This window comes from Rousettus aegyptiacus, unplaced genomic scaffold (assembly GCF_014176215.1).
Source record: "Rousettus aegyptiacus isolate mRouAeg1 unplaced genomic scaffold, mRouAeg1.p scaffold_m13_p_7, whole genome shotgun sequence".
Lineage (NCBI taxonomy): Eukaryota > Metazoa > Chordata > Mammalia > Chiroptera > Pteropodidae > Rousettus > Rousettus aegyptiacus.
The window spans coordinates 76,860,918-76,878,696 of record NW_023416310.1 but is presented as its reverse complement, the minus strand read 5'-3'; the positions used below and the strand labels follow the sequence as shown (position 1 = coordinate 76,878,696).

Below are 17,779 nucleotides of genomic sequence, written 5' to 3'. Positions count from 1 at the left end.
ATGTGAGAGGCTATTTGCAGGACCAATGCTAAAGATCACACTTCATCTAATGTCTGCAGCAAAGAAGTATGAAAGGACGTGGGCTTTGATGTTGGACAGATGTAGCTTTGAATCTTGGCTCCCCCTGACAATTCTTTGGCTTCATCTCCCTGGGCCTGTTTCTTCATCTGCAAAATGAGGGTAATAACACCTCACAGGAATTTTATGGGGATAAAATAACAGCATATAAAATACTGGCACAGTTCCTAGCCTGTCCAAAGTACTCAATTAGTCCCCTCCCAACAACCATGAAATTAATGAATTAGAAATTTATTTACCCTTCTAATCAGAAGACTAAGCAAGAGGTGGCCTTTTCACTAAGAACAGTATATTAATCCTTCAATAGAAATGTTGATTATTTCATACAAAGGAACCAGGTCAAACAAATACTTGTATTTTTTTCTTTGATCTATATAAAGAGAAGAATTTAAGTTTTAAGACACTTAAAAAAATAAAAGCATCGAAACAAGCAATATTCATTATTTTCACAACTATTTTCCCTTATAAAAAATATCATTATTTTCAAATCAACAGCAGTAGAACATATGCTGACCTGCGACTCGGCGGGAGAGCAATAAATGAAGACGGTTCACACAACAGAGTGGGGAGTAAAGGTTTTACTGGGTAACACTCCTTTCTATTCTTGTGTCGCCTCAGATGGAATGATCGCCAAGCTAACAAGTTGATGGCAGGCCCTCTACCTTACCCAAGCCCATCTCTGTGGCTGAGATTTGACACTAGGACAGGTAAATATAGGCCATCCATCTGGGTAATCCGGCGGAGCAGTGAGCTGTTGCAGCCGCCACCCCCCCCCCCCCCCCGCCCATACCCAGCTGCAGAGGAAGGAGTCTGAAATGTCGGGTCAACCAGGATGTGGAGGCAAGCATGGAAGAAAGCCGCCCACCAGCATGACTCAGTGCTCCTGGGGACAATCCCCACTCAGAGGGCAGAAAGCAAATATCCAGATGTTATGAGCTGCCAGATGTGATTAACTGAAGAAAGGTGAAGCTGCCCACTTAACCATCTGAGCAGCCTCCCTCATCAAAGTGACCTAAGAGTTTTCTGCAAAAGCATTAATCAACAAAACAAATGGAGGTTCCATCTATCGCCCATCCCGCCCCCTTTCCTCTCTCTCTCTCTCTCTCTCTCTCTCTCTCTCTGGTAGAGTCAGAAGAGCAGCCTATTTTTAAACCATTGGCAATGTATTCTCTCGTGGAAACGTGTGGGCTTCCTGCCACAGGCTGATGCTGGCTCAGAGGAGATACAGGCACTCCGAAGGCTGTGCGCACTTGCTACCCTTCATCTCCCATGAGAATGGGGCTGAGGAGGCACAGGGAGGAGAGGGCCTGAGGATGGAGGTCTCCTCTCATGCTGGTTTCCATGACAGGGCACTAAATGTGGGCCTTCTTCACCCACGAAAGAGAAGGCTTAGGCCTGAGCCAGAACCAGCCCCACATGCGAATACCAGGCGGAAGTTAAAGGCTGGGAAGAAGAAATGCCACCCCCAGATGCCAAGTCTAGCATCTTTTAAAGAAAAAGCATTTATGTGTCTCTGAAACATGAATCTGATGTGCTTTAAATATAATAGCAAACATTTTATTAAACATTGGAGACTTTTTTTTTAAGCGAGGTCGCAATGAAGCCAAATTTACCAAAAGAAAAAAAAAAAAGGTTTTTGAAAAAAGGAGGTTGAGCTGTACTTACAACCGCTCCAGCTGCTTCAGATCCTGGAAGGCACCTCTCTCGATGATGCTGACCTGGTTGTCTTCCAGGTGCCTAGAAACACAGAGGCAGTTTTGGTCAAGGACAAGAGAAACTCGGGGACACTCGGGCTAGATTGCGGGCCGTGCAGGCACGGTCACTCAGCCTCTGCCACAACCCACGGGACCCCCAGGCAGGATCAGTATGGTGGGACAAGATAACTCACATCCCAGCTTGGTGTCACGGTAACCAGGGTTTCGCCGCCTGCACACTTCTACCTGACAGATTGGTTTCCATGCCTCTATTTTAAGAATGTTCTCAGCAAATGTCCCCCCAAGCACTGCAGGATGTTGTACAGAAAAGAAAGAGGTAAAAGCTGCTTCCTATGAAAACCACACATATAATCCACATCTATTCCCTCGGAGCTCCCTCCTTACGGATTCAAAAATACTTCATTGGAAGGGGCCTTCTCTGCTCACTCTGTCTCTGGGTCACCTAGTAGAAAGAGTGAAGCTATTGTTGGACAACTGCCCGCGACGAAGAAAAACCAGCCCTGTGCCAGGAACTCCCTTGCCCAGGGCTTGGCTGTTCCCGACATGAGGGTGACGGTCACAAATGCTAGGGCTCCCCAGTGACCGGCTCGGCTGACCTCCAAAGTCTTCCATGCAGGTGATTAAAAACCTAAGCACTCTGTTTAAGTGGGTTTGGCTCCTGCATGTGGCATATCCTAAGAATTGAGCATACAATGAAACATTTGTTTCTCTAATTTTAAAAAATGGCAACTTAAAATGAATTAGCTGGATGGTCGGGAAGGGAAGCAATGAAACTGCATAGTTTCCATCAGGGGCTGACCCTGGTGGCTGACGGGGACTTAGTGGGGATGCAGTTCTGATTGAAGGATGTTTCTTTGGAAGGTGGAGTTAAGGAAGGGCTGTAGGTCCCTCTGGATCAGGCAGGAAGAGAGGTGCCCTGAAGCACCTGGCGGAAAGGCAAAGGAAGCCAGAATAGCCTTGAAGAGGCTTAGCTCTCCATTCAGAGTGACTCCTTCCACAGCCCCCACCTCCACACGTTTCACAGCCCCCTGCGCTTCTTGGCCTTAACACTTTGGCCTTTGTGTTTATGCTCAGGTCTCTCTTCCCTACTGTGCCTATGAACCAAGAGAGTAAGACCTTCTGTTCATCATCATAACTCCCCGCCCTAACACAGTTGCCTAACACACTTGATAAGGGCTTACTGAATGGAGGAAAAACTGAAGAGGACTTTGAGCCACAGCACACACTGACTTTTTATCAAAGAAAAGGCTAGTCTAGGACACATGTAGTTTCTGACCTACAGACTGTCAGAAGGATGAGGCATTTTATATATTGAGCTCAATGATATTTTAGATTCTTGTAAGTCTGTTGCAAATAATTAAAAATCAGGATCTCTCTCTGATACACACACACACACGTGTGCGCGCGCGCGCACACACACACACACACACACACCACAAGAAACTCTTTTGAAAAATCAGCCCTCCCATTCCCAAATATCAACAATTGGCCAGAAGTGGGTATGGATCAGGCAGGGCACATGGGCTCCCCAGTTTGCCTCTCTAAGACTCAGTCTCTTCATTTGTAAAATAGAAAAAAAAAATCACATAAGTCCTTGTGAAAATAAAAATAGAATAAGGTGTGCAAATTTTCTAGCCCAGGATCTGGAGTACAATTAGAAGCTTACTTAATAAATGTTCTTTTCCTTCCCTTCTCTTCGTTTTCCACCCTGCCATATGGCAAGGAGGGCCTTGGAATGCTAATAGACTCACACTAGCACATCTTGCTAAATAAGGATTCAGTTCAGTATCAGTGACGGGTGGTTTGTTCAGCTGGGTCTTTACTATCAATCAATCCATCACAGAGCTTGTTGTCATTATTTCCCAATTATAACAAGCAACACTTGGGTGGCTGAGTGTCACATCCCCTCTGGGTTTCTGAAGGAGTCAAACTCCAGCCTCCTATGATGAATCTCTTAGTTCTGTACTACTTAATCTAACACTATTAACTTCTTTCAGAAAGAAGAGTAGAAGAAATGCAAATATATCTGTTTAGATATCTGCCCCCTTCCCACTTTGCTCAGGCCTGGGAAGCTAACTTTTACCAGTTTCATCAGAAGCTTCCTTGACTCTGGCTTCTTGTTGAGTTTAGCCAATGGGAGTCACCAGCAGGACACCATGGGTAGAAGGGAAGTGAGTGAGGTTGGGAGCTTTATTTCCAGCTCTGTCTCTGAAAAGTCACTTCAGGTTGACTGGATCCCTCTACCTAAGCCCACAGGTCCTGTCAGGTAGTCCCTACCTTTGCTTAGGGTAACCACTTCTCCCCACTGCTCAAAGCTTAGAGGTCTGTTGTTGCGGGCCCTAGGAAACTGCATTGTTTCTTTTGGTTTCTCTTAACCTTGCCTACACCTCTACAAATAATTCTTCACTTAGGTTTCATCATTTGTCCTATGTGAGTATCATCTCAATCAATCAATCAATCAATCAATCAATCAATCCTGCTAGGATTCTGACTGATAAGGTATGTAGGGCTCCTTTTAGATCCACTTTCTAAATCTATCAGAGCCTAATTCCCGGCACTTAAAGGCTCAACAAATAATCAATATTTGTTGAATCAATGAGTCAAAGAGCTGTGAACCTCCCACCCAGACTTCTAAGCTGAGATACAGTGCAGGAGCTTGTGCTAAAGCCATTGATATCATTCTCATTTTACTGACCAGATGCAGGAGGTCAGGGGAACCAGGAAAGTCTAGACTCTCCATGGTTTGAGCATATTCTAAGTTAGAAGGACACAGACTATGTTCCTTTTTAGCTTTTTTGGTATTGTTGTTTTTTTAGTTTTAACCCTGAATCAGAATCAGAAATCGCCCCCACGCGATGATGGCTGGGTGGATTTTAGCTCTTCTATTAACTCCATTTGGGATAAAGCTGTTTCCCACATTGTGGGCATAGCAGAGTTCCTACAACCGACTACAAAGAAAGGGAACTGATGGCACCAGAAGAGATCTTTTCCTACTCCTACCCACGGGAGAGGAACTTGTGGGTGATTCTTACATCTTCTCTTTGAATGCACTTTATTTGGGGGAAACTGTCTTTGAATGAAGCCCAAGTTTCCCAATCTCCATTTTATCTGCTTTTGCCCATTCATCGGCACCATGTTAACAGTTCTGCTTGGAAATGGGTGGCAAACTCAAATTATTGAAGACAACTGAGCCTTTTCTGGCTTCACTATAACGTACAAATAAGAAACAGATACAGGGAATGTGCTAAGGTGTGATGAAAGCTTTCCAAAATAGATAGTTGTCTAGGTTACTCAGCTAAAAAGAAAAGATTGAGGGAAGCTATGGTTTATATGTTTAGGTGTTATACTGGTGTTTGTTAGAAAGCGTTTCAGCCAGCCCACCTACCAGACTTTCACAGTAATAAAGGGCCACTTTATATAAGGAGATAATGAAATACACTATATTAATAGAGTCTGTAAAGTGGGAGAAGGGAGAGGGTTTTGGCATTGCTTATCAAAAGAAGAAGAATGTACCAATTAACTGAAAACATAAATTGTAGTCAAAAGAATATTATAGACTATCTAGAGGATATTAACATGATCTTTTGTGATTATTTTAAACTTTCTATTTGCAGAGAGAAGATATGGAAATTGGAATTTTTATTAGCTTTTCTGATGTAATGGTAAAATCAAAGGGTTATTTTTGACTTTGTTAGAATATAAAGCATTAGGTGAAATTTCTGACTTGTGCGAAAGGAAATCTTTCACAGATGCAGGGGTTAGACATGAAAAAAAATATAGAAACTAAATGTCTGTACATTAAGATGGCAAATGGTCTGGAATCAGGTGTTTACTGTCTAAATCTTCCCAATAAAAATCACCCTAAAAATGAGCCATGGAATTCCCCCACTCTTAACCCAATCTCAGTTCTGATCTATACGCTTGTCGAAGCTGCCAGTCATCTGACAGACACATTACTGCTAGAACAAAAGAAATGCTTCCTTCCCTCAGGGATAGAGAGGGAGAGCACCCTGGGCACAGACAAGAAACACTCCGAGGGGAGAGCTTCTACCAGCTGGGGGCCCAGCACTCAGACCCAGGGCCTCACGCTCCGGTGCTCAGGGAGGCTCAGGAACGCCACCTGCACAACAGTGCTGCACTTACAAAATAGGTAGACAGTCACCTTATTGGTTTGGTTTTCTAAACTTCCTACAATGCCAATAAAGTGCGGCACTGCATGGGGGTTAGAAAGCACACGACCTGGGTTCTGATTCCTCTTCCTTCAGTTACCTGCTATGTGGAGTTGGGACCAATTAACTGTTCTGAGCCTGTTTCCGTGGATAGGGGTTAATAACTATGTGACATAGAGCTTGGTCTGTGAAAGGTACCACATATATCACTGGTTATCATCATCATCATTACCACTATTTCTACACCAGGAAAACAGTTTTATACAAGTAATACTCCACAAGTTCCAGTGGGAATAAACAGGCAGTTCATGAAAATGTTAAAACCATAAAGCATTAATGTGCAATTACAAGAGTTAGAGGGACTTATATTCATAATAGGTTGAATTATATACCCCCAAATTCATATGTTGATGTCCTAAACCCCAGTCTATCAGAATTCAACCTTCTTTTGGAGATAAGATCTTTACTGTGGTAATTGAGTTAAAGCGGGGTCATTAGGGTATACCCTAATCCAATATGACTGGTGTCCTTATAAAAAGGGGGAAATTTGGACACAGAGAGAGACACATGTAAAGGGAAGACAATGGAAAGAGACTCAGGGCAAAGACAACCATCCCAAAGCCGAGGAATTCCTGAGGCTTCCAGAAGCTAGAAAAGAGCCCTGGACCAGACCCATTCCTCACAGCTCTCAAAAGGGACCAACATTGCCAACACCTTAATTTTGGACCTCTGGCCTGTAGAACTGTAAGACAATAAATTTCTATTATTGAAGCCACCCAGTTTGTGGTACTTTGTTACAGCAGCCCTAGTAAACTTATATACTATTCATTTTCTATTTTACAATGAGAAAACTGAAGCCCAAAGAGGTATAGTGATTTGCCCAAGGTCGCGCAGGCAGTTAATTCTGAGTCAGGATCAGAACCTGGTACTTTCTGTCCCTAGAACAAAATCTGCTGCGTGATAAAGTGATATTAGTAAAAAGAAGGAGGCAGAGTCAGATATTAAGATTTACCTGCTGCCTCTATTAAAGATCTGCCAGCCAAGATTCCATGACCAAACAAACACCAAGGCAGTGACCGAATCGCCCCAATCAGGCTCCAGGTCTAGAGCCGCACTTATGGGTCAAAATCAACTTCTGAGTGAAGAAGAAAAGAGGGTCCAATTGCACCTCTCTTGGACCTCTGAATGTCTGAGACTTTTCAGTGGACAAGCACTTGTGCAGCTTCTAATCACCCGGAATTAGAGATGGGTGCTCAATACTTAGTAGTGAGACCTGATATTCCTTGTTCCCCCATTCCACTAATGCCCATCTCAAATTTTGCTACCTGTCTGCACAGCTGTGGGTGTTCAGCGAGGGCTCTGACCCTGTCTGACTCTCTCCCTCCCCTCTCCCCTCCTCTCCATTAAGCAACAAGATAAATGACTTTTGTCCTGATTGCTCTTTTACTGCACAGGCTGGAGAAGAAATTATAATCTCTTTGGAAGGGAAGCGTGGTTAGTCAACCTGACATCGCTGTCATCCTAGAAGTTAGACATGTTGATTTATTCGTGTATAGCCTTCTGTTTTCCCTGTCACTGTAGCTGACTTCATCCATCGGTCTAGCCCAGCCAGCAGCATCGAGACACCTGTGAAAACCTGGGCACACTAATGAAGTGTCTGCTCCAGAATGGAGAATTCCTATTGCTCAGGGCTTGGCGGTGTGATGTCAGGGCCGTGGAACATTTTCACAAGCCTGAAGAGCTGAAAATGAAAATGTTTTGTGGGAGAGTCATGTGCTACTTACAAGACTCGGAGGTTCTTAAGTCCAGCGAAGTCCATCTTGGAGATCCTGGTGATGTTATTTCTGTCTAGATCACTGCAATAGAGAACGAATTTGGGTCAGATTTTTGCTGGTTACATTTACAGTCTATTCAACCCAGATTGGCTCGGACTGGAGGGATGTTGCTTGTCAAGGAGAAGGCAATTCCAATGATTAATGATCCCCTGAGCATGCCCAACTAACCTTAAGGATATTGTATGGAATAAGCTATCCATTATGTATGTAGTAGAGCCCTGTTATACATAGCTGCCTGGCTTCTGTTGCCCTTTTGTCAGGTAACGAATTTTTCTTTGGAAGCTCCCCTCCCCCAACTCTCAGATCATGTCATAAAAGTGGGGTTGACCCGTTGTCCCAGCTCCAAGGATGAGCACCTAATCCAGGCCAGGCTTATAAGCATCTTCACTCTCTATAACCACAGTAATTGTTTCAGGAATGCATACTCGACTCAAATTCCCAGTAGTTTTCTCTCTACTGCTGTTGCTAAGCTGTTCGGTGCTGCCAGCAGTCATCCTTCCACAATGAAGAGAGAGCTTTCCAGAGTTAGGACACACAACAATACTGATTCTCAGTGCTATCCCATGAGTATCTGGATCCACACATGCCTGAAGCCAGACACCTCTATATTTTGAGATTACATGAGCCACTCTATCCCATCTCCCTTATGTTTTGACTTAAACCAGTTTGAATTTAAATTTGCCATCACTTGAAACCAAAAGAATCTTGATTAACTTTGGTATCTAGCTAGGTACTTGTCTGTTTTCCAGCTAGTTTGCAAATGCCCTGGGGGCAAAGGCCAAATCTCATTTAACTCCATAGCCCAACATGGTGGAATGTAGGCCTGGCTCAGAGTTGAGGTAACTTTGTTAACTGCATACATTAGGGAATGATAGCGACAGGGATTACTCCTGCCTCAGCTTATAGGCTTAGGTTCCTGAAAATGGCCTTGAAAAGAATAAAGAACTGAAAATCTTATGGTGGCATTGATGTTGGGCAGAAGGCAGTACCATAGGTGGGAGAAAACAAGAATTAGGGAAAACCAAGGTAAAGAATGAACCTGTGAATAACTGTATAAATACTGTCTTCACTAAAATTACCTAAGAAGACTAGACTAAAAAAAAGGACCATAAAAAGTATGTTACAATTCTTAATAATGAATGCTGAACAATTAATTCCTATTTACCACACCTTCTTTTCTTTATGAGAAACTTTCAGTGTTTTGGCCAAGTTGGAGTCTCAACAAGGTACCTATAAACTGGCCTTGCTTTCCTCCAGAACATTTGAGTACTAAGAGGCCACTTTCCATGATAGGTCCCCATCCAAACATTTGTTACAGTAGTCCCCAGCTTCCCTTTCTGCAGTTTCAGATACCCATGGTTAACTGCGGTCCGAAATATTAAAGAGAAAATTCCAGAAGTAAAAAATATTCATAAGTTTTCAATCGCACGCATTCTGAGTAGTGTGATGACTCTCACACCTTCCCGCTTCATCCTGCTCCGCACGTGAATCATCCCTTTGCCCAGCGTATCCACACTGTAAAGGCTAACCACCCATCGGTAGCCAATTCGGTTATCAAATCGGCTGGTGTTCAAGTAACTTAGCTTACCTAATAACGGCCCTAAAGCACGAGAGTAGTGATGCTGAGAATTCAGAGACGCCAAAGAGAAGCTGGAAAGTGCTTCTTTTAAAAGTGAAAAGGTGTGTGTGTACAGGGAAGAACACAGCATACAGAGGGTTCAGTACTATGCACAGTTTTAGGCATCCACTGGGGGTCTTGGGACATAACCCTCACGAATAAGGGGGAACGACGGTACTTCTTTGGTTTTCCTAGTCAGGTCTTAAAGTTGCCATCCTGCAGTCATGTTTCAGTAAGGCTTGTGAGTTCCACAGTTACATCAAAAGAACAGGGAAATGATGTTCCGATTCCAGCATTTTGCATGAGAAAAAATCAAGTTTGAGGAAGGATTACTGTCCTGATATCAGAAATACTGAAATGAAAATCAAGTAGGCCCTTGAGCAACCTCACCTGGAAACCACCTCCCCTCATCAGTATTCCACTATCTAAAATAGCAAACTCATTTCTTAACAAGCCTGCAATGGAGAGAGGCAGTATTTAGACTTCCCAGGCTACGCCAAGTCCTGGTGAAGGAAGGGCAAGGATTGCACAGGGAACAGAGAGAGAAGGGTCGCTCAGGCAAGGATTCGGCACTGGCACACAGACAGGGATCTGTGTGTGCTCTTAATTGCCCAAGTATACTTCTTACCTCCTGTCACTGGGAAGGTTGCGTGGGGACCCTGACAACTGTGAATATGACAATGCAACTAAGGGACTGATTACTGGGAAACAGCATGGTATCTCAGCATCTTGTGCTAGTGGCTGTGGCAACAATATTTTCAATTAATACTTACTATGTGAAGAGGCACAAAGTGTGCGGCTGAGATGCTGAGGATGTGGGGGTGGGACCTGGGTGGGGACTGTAGGGATGCCCCAGGCACCTAGTCAGCCTTTGCTAGGCTGAGCTTCAGAGGCAAGCAACCCTACCATTAAGTCCCTAGTAGCCACTTTACGAGTGACCTAAGGGTAGTTTGCTTCCCTCCTTTTCTCTTCTGCTAAATGAGGGTGATAATCTTGACCTCAAAGAGTTTTTATGAGGATTATATGAGATGATGCATACACAGCACTTATTTGACACTTGTTAAATACTATTGTTATTATAATTAGTGGAACCACAAACCTCCCCTACTTCACTCTAAAATTTCAGTGCACCAACAGCAGCTGACTGCCCTACCCTGAACTCTGTGCCTAGAGATGAATCCTGGGGTTCCCCACGAGAATCCGTTGGTGTGCTATCTTCCTATAGGCAAAAAGAGGGGTGCACTTTGGCTAATAGAGTGTCAGTGCCACAAGCGGCCCCCTCACACTACCTCTCCCTCGAATCACTTCTATGACACCTATTTCCACGGTATCTCCCCCCACGCCACCCAACACACGCATACTGCCAGACTGCCAGGGAGGTCAGAGAGATAGGTCGGGGTTCAAATCTCTGCCCAAGCCCCACTCCCAGCTGTGTGAGTTTGCAGAATTTACCTAACTTCTCTGAGCCCTATGTAACCCTCTCCTGCTTGCAGACTTTGGGATGGTGAGAAGTACAAAGCCTGGACTGCACACATGCTTGGCTAAAAATGGGAACTGACACTGAGAAGAGGCTGTGCCATACATGTGCCCATTCCTCCCCCAGCCCCCATTATCCTAGTCCAGGCTCCTCTGGGTCATTTGCTAGATTTCTCAGCCTTCGGCTTGGGCCTCTGAGGAAATCATTAGATCTCAGCCTTGGATGGGTTCTAGACCACCTGCAGGCATGATTTCATTTGGGGTGATCCTGGATGGGGAAGCCATTACAGTTGTCTCAGATGGGGACTGGTTTTAAAACATGTCTGCAAATGGTTTCTTTGCCACACATGCCATTACAAAGTGGAGAGTATGCACCTTTCCACTGAACCTGAGCAAGCCTTTGCAACTGACTGGACGAAAAGAATTGTGGCAGAATTGATGCAAAACTTCTGATGCTAGAAGAGGCAATAAGTGACTGCCTGGCTCTCTCTCAAAGCAATTGCACTGGAGCCCTGTGGGCCATATGAAAAGACCACAAAAGACTATGTGGGGAAAGAGAGAAGGGAAATGAGGGGCGGGGTGAGGAAGAGAGGTGTCCAGCTCTTCCAGCCCAGGTTGTTTGAATCTTTCTAGCTCTAGAGGTCAAGTGCAGACACCTTTGAGTTTCCAGCTCCATCTACCACCTGGCTATCACTTACAAAAACTCTGAGCCAGATCACCTAACTAAACCACTCTTGAATTCCTGACCACAGAAAGAGAGACCTTCCCTCTCCCATCTCCCCATTGACCCACATTAGACTCAGACATACTTAGGAAACAATTTTTAAGCCACTGAAATCGTAGGACTATTTGTTATAGCAGTCTACACTGACAAATGCGATATCTTTGGGTCAGGAGCTCTTTATCCATGTTTTCTCTTTCTATTTGCAATGGTTCTAAAAAGTAAGTATTATTATCCTTTGACAAATGGAAATATTGATGATCAGCTTTAATAAGAGTTGATATTTGTTGGGCCCAAACTAGGCACCAGGCACTGAACTAAAAACTCCATGCTCATTTTCTCTTATCCAGACAGTAATCATATGTGGCAGATACTACTATTATTCCATTTTTCACATGAAAAAACTGAAGCTTAGTCTCTCCTACCCCCATTCCAGTTTAGAAGATTTTACCAATAAAACAAACTGTCACGAGGTCACACAACCAGCAAGTGGCAAAGGCTGAGACATGAACTCTGCCTCTCTGGATGCAGCCATTATTTTTTTTTTTTTAATCACATCATGCTGCCCATCTGCAACTAGAGTCTAAGCATCTTCTACTGTGTTGGGTTAACTGCTGACTGACAAAAAATGAATAAATAGAATAGACTAGAAGAGAATTTCCCACCCCTATGTTTTGAAGAAAGCAAAGGGGTACTCCTAGTGGCTTTGCTGCTACCCAGTATAGCCAAGATGGCACATTTCCTATCCTGTCTCCCAGTGAGGTCTGGGCCAGCAGGAGTGCTGAGCCCCTCTGCAACTCCAGGCAGAAGTGCTTTCTTGCTATTTTTGCCCATGTCTGGTTTCTGCCATGTTGCTCATCATCTACCATGTTGCCTCCATAAACAGGCATCACCATGGTAATCTCCGGCATTATTTTTTCCTCGTTCCAATCATGAATCATACACCAACACTGGGACTTGCAACTTTGTGGTATTTTCACATCTGTTTGACACCTTGGGTGGGGTGGCAGAGGAATTCAGAACAACACTGGAAAAAATGAAACAAGAATGTTCTAGGGCGGGCCTCTGTCCCTATCTTGGCACATGTATATTCATACCCTTCTTTTGATTCATTCTGTGGCATTTCTGCAAAATTTCTTTTTTGCCATGGCACATGTGGAAAGTAGGAGCAGTAAAAATATCCCCTGGTGAAGTCATTAGCATAGTGTGGAGAAAAGGGCTTTGACTGTAAATCCGGAAGATGTGGATCTGAATGCTCGCTTCCTCACTTCTTAGCTGTGTGACTTTGGAAAAGTCACTTAACATTGTTGAGCCTCAATTGTTGGTAGTGTTGTTGAGACTTTGATAAAGTCTGACCAAGAATACCAGCTCTCCTGGATTACCATGAGGCTCAAGAGGTAAATTGTGTCAGTATTTTCTAAATAGCATTTGAAGTGGTTAATTCTTCACCCAGAGCCAACAATCAGTGTAGAAAGGATGCAGAGGTAGAGGTAAAATGGCTTTAAGAAAACATGATTGGTTCTTGCCTTCAGAGAACATGGAGTCTATTTGAGGAGATCGACCAAAACTTATGAGATAATTAAGAGAACAATGTAAGAATATGCAAAATTAAATGTTAAAGATGTGGTCTATATTTCAAAGTGGGCGATCAGAGATTTGAAAGAGCTGTAAGAGCAGGAACTCAGAGAGAAGACACTCTGGAGCAGATAGAAAGGAGCTGTGTTGGGATGTGGTGACAGGAGGGGCCATGCCAGCAATCATGGAGAAGCGAAGGAGAGTTGGAGGACAAAGGCAGCAGCTCCCGAACAGCCTTCGGATGGTGTGATACACTCACATTCAAGATCCCACAGCTTGATTTTGGGACTCCTCAGAAAAGGACAAAGAGGAACCAGAGAAAAGATGTCTTATGGCACAGCCTCACCCTTTGTTTACCACCAGCAAAGAAGAAATTCCAACCACACTAGAATAAGTTGGCAAGGGGGCTTTGGCCTCAGTCTCAGTTATTCACTCTCTACCTTCTTCCACCTGGGAGACTGACCTGAATGGACCACATTGTGGAACTGGCTCCTGTGCCTTAAGCCTCTTTCTGAATTGAGCAGGAGGTGGGAGGAAGGTAGCTGAGTGAGAGATCACCCAGGTTAGCTAGTGTCTCCACTGAAGTCATGTCTCCTCTTCATGACTGACCACTTCCGGGCTCCAGAACACTCTGCGTCCTCTCATCTCTTCTGGTCCAAGGGTGGTAACAGCTCTGCTGCTTCTAGTCCTGGCTCCTCGAACCGCACTCCCATTCTGAAACGGTCCCTTTGTAAATCAGCCTTCCTTGACTAATCCCAATTTGAATGTTTCTACCTGTTTTCATTTTCTGACTGACACATAATTTATCATTCATTCATTCAACAAATATGTCTTGACCATTAAGTTACCCGTGCTGTACTAAACACTGAGATGCAGCTGTTAACGGAGACTGGCACAGTCTCTACTCTTGAGCAACTCAGAGATTGGGAGGAAAAAAAATAAACAAAGGGTCAATTACCATGAATTGTGATAACTACTCTACGCTAAGGGTTGGCAAACTCTTTCTTTAAAGGGCCAGATGAGAAATAATTTAGATTTTGCCAGCCATATTTTCAATCACAGCTATTCAACTTGGCTTCCTAGCACAAAGGCAGCCAAAGACAATACACAAACTAATGGATGGTGCTCCAATAAAACTTAATTTACAGAACAGGCTGAAGACCGGATTTGGTCTGGGGGATGTAGTTTACAGACTCCTGCTCTATACTGTGTCAGAGGTATAAACAAAAGCTTATGGGAGAGTATGAAGGAAAGAAGGAAGGAAAATGGAGTAATTGGGTTATAAAGGTCTAGAGAGGCTTGTAGAAAAAGGTAACGTTTTTAATTAAGACCTCAAAAATTAGCTGTCCATAGTCAGGTTAGTTGGCAAGGGACTGTACAAGAGGGAGGTAATGGATTCCAAGTAAAAGAAATTGTGTATAAAAGCCCAGAGTCATTGCCTTATAGTAACTGTAAGCAAACTTGTTGGGCTATTAAAGCATGTTGCAGGGGAAAACTGGAACGTTGGGATTGAATTCTGCCAATAACCTCGAGAGTTTGACCATGAATCTGACCCCAGTTAAACCTTCAGATAAAACCTTATCCCAACCAACACTTCAATTGCAGACCCTGATGCAGTGGCCCCAGCTAACTATGAGATAATAAATGAGAGTTTTAAGCTCACAAGTTTGTAGTAGTTATGCAGCAATAGAAAATTAATAAAGTGGAACACAGGCAACCACAAATAAACAACAGAACTACAGATTACAAGGAAGTAACTAGGAAGTAATTTCGGGGTGAGGCCAAGGGAATGAAGATGGGGTGGGAGGAAGCAGGGAGCACCAGCAAGGAAGGTCATGAGGAACCTCTCTTAGGGAAAGATATTCGATCTGAGACCTGAAGGAAAAGGAGCCAGCTGAGGGCAGAGGCTAAAAGAAGTTTCCAAGTGGAGGAACAGAAACGCAAGGGCCCTGAGTAGAGAAAGCATTTGGAGGGTCTGGCAACAGAAAGGTGGTCAGGCGGAGCAAAACGGCAGCAAACGAGATTACAGAGGCAGGTGGCACCCAGACTGCAGCGCATCCATGGCACAGGTTTCATGCCTTCAACAACCAGAACCACAGAAGGGGACAAGCAGGAAATGCCTGATTTAACAACTCTCAGACTCTTTCCCCTGACATCAAAGCTGCCCCCTGCGACCAGACTCATTCCCCACACACGCTGATCTCTTTCACAGCACAAAGCACTGCTGCCAAGCTGGTGTCACTGCCTTCAGCCTACCTCATTTGATCTTTCTTCTTCTGGTCCAGACATTTACTGAGCATCTACCTACTAGACCCGAGGACTCTGCTAGGCACTTCGTTGGCACCTAAGTTCCTGTTATTTGCTGGCTTCTAAAGGCACCAACATCCTTTCTCCACCCAAATCCTTCTCTTGAGCTATGGGCTGAATTCGATGCCCCCAAAAGATGAAGTCCTAACTCCCAATACTAGTCAATGTGGCTATATTTGGAAATAGGGTCTTTGCAAATGTAATCAGGTTAAAATGAGGCCATTAGGGTGGGTGAACCCTAATCCGATATGAGTCCTTGTAAGATGAAGAAACAGGCACACAGGGAGAATGCCATGCGATGACAGAGGCTGAGACTGGAGTGATTAAGCTGTAAGCCAAGGACCGTTAAGGATTGACAGCCACTACCAGAAGCCAGTAAGATACAAGGAAGCATCCTCCCCTACCAGTTTCAGAGTGTGCATGGCCCTGTTGACTCCTCAATTTCGGATTTCCAGCCCCCAGAGCTATGACAAAATACATTTCTGTTGTTTTAAGCCACGCAAATTGCAGTACTTGTTATGGCAGCCCGGGAAACTGATATACCCTCTTCAGGCTTGGTGAGGCCTCTACCCTCCTCTCTGCGGCTTTCCCAGCCTCTTCTTCCTATGCTGCTGATCTCTCTCCTCTGAATCTCTGAGCTTCTGCGTCATTTAGCCTTTGCACAACTCATTTTGGTCTTTCATCACATTCCCTTCCACTTCATGTCTGCTGCCTGCTTCCTGTGCGTTTGCCTTGTCTCCCAAAGGAGTGTGGAGCTCTGTGGCAGCCAAGACCACAGGTTATACTCCCCTGATGTCCTCCCAGACACCTTGGATGGAGTGAGTCCCTTGGAGACACTCAGAAAAATGTACACTAGTTTTCTCTGGTTGCTGGCACAAAGAGTTTTGTTGTTTTTTAAAACACTTTGCATTTTGCTTATTAGTACTGTCAATATTTTCCACAGTAAATATGTATTACTCATGCACCCTTCCACCCCCCACCCAAAATGTTAAAAAAGTATGGTCCAGTTGAAATATAACTCTCCCCAAAGCTGAAGTAACCTGTAGAGCTACAGCCATTCAAGACTCTGGAAATCTGGCCAAAGATATTCTTTGACAAATCCAAGGGCAGTTCTTTGGAGCTGCTCAGACTGCCCTGCCCCTGGGTGTCTTTCTGTCTTTGCTTCCTCTCCCCATCCCAGAGGACCTAATGCCACCCATCGATCTTTCCTGATGGAAGAGAGAAAACATCATGTGTTCAAGAACTGTCAAACTGCCATCCGCTAGATCACAGGCAGCTGTGTGTCCTTGTGGGTCACCCCTGTAGAGCTCCCATCTCATTCTTTACTCTCCTGAGTTGCACAACAGGAGGCATCATTCAACTGCTCTCTGACTTTTGCACTTCATTCGCATCAGTTACATAATCGCATACAAGTTCAAAAACACATACACACATTCGGGAGAGGAATGACTGAATTTGATTTAAAAAACTGGCTTCACACTACCTCAGTTGTTTGGGAACTAAGCCTCCCTGGGCTAAATTTCTGGCTTGGCAACACTCTCGCATATATAATTTTACACCTGCAAAAGTTTGCAGCCAGCACTGTGCAGACAGCTAGCTACCTGCAGGGAGGAGAACGGGCCAGAGAGAGGGGCAACCTGGATGGCTGGATGTGGTGGTGGTTAGGGCTCTGCAAAGGAGGGGCGAGGGTGGGTCTCCACTCTGGCTCCTCGCAGCAGGAGGGCTCCCTGCTGGCTCCTGTCTTGCTCTGTTCAGCTCCATGCTCCAGCAGGAAAGGACATATATGGGGCATATCTAGCTCTTTGCCGGAGGCAATAGAGTAGAACTTGCCAACTGGTGTCCCACAGGCCAATTCTGGCCTACAGATAGGTATTTTAGTCTGATTCTCAGTATGGGTTTAAGATTTGTAAATTAATTGCCAACTTGGGAGAATTTCACTTACAAATCTGGAATTCTGGGTAGTCTCCAAACAAATCACATGATCAGACAACCCCAGGCCTTTGGGGCCGCTGTAAACTGGAGCTAAGAGGCAACTGCCCATTTTGGACAAGGCATGTACTCTGCAGTTCATGAGCCTACCTGATCTGCTTCCCTCGCTGATGTCACCTGCTTGGTCCCTGCAGGTATTTGAATTTGAGATCTCTGTTCCAAAACATACTGCTTAAGAAAGCAGGCCTGGAATCAGACAGCCTGGCCTCAAATCTTAGCAGACAATGGTGTGATATAGGGCAGGTTATTTAACCTATCCCTAAGCTTCTCTTTCCTCTTCTATAAAATGGGTACAA

General features: G+C 44.5%; 1 protein-coding gene across 2 annotated transcripts in view; it reads right to left on the bottom strand.

Annotated features, from left to right (window-relative positions):
- Positions 1 to 17,779, bottom strand: part of SLIT3 (slit guidance ligand 3) — a 583,670-nt gene that overhangs the window by 474,155 nt on the left and 91,736 nt on the right. For both annotated transcript variants that reach the window (XM_036224942.1, XM_036224941.1), the window contains 2 exons: positions 7,747 to 7,818; positions 1,744 to 1,815 (listed from right to left, as the gene is read on the bottom strand). In XM_036224942.1, the coding sequence (XP_036080835.1) occupies positions 1,744 to 1,815; positions 7,747 to 7,781 (107 nt within the window). In that variant the 5' untranslated portion in view covers positions 7,782 to 7,818. The remainder of the gene's footprint in view (positions 1 to 1,743; positions 1,816 to 7,746; positions 7,819 to 17,779) is intronic.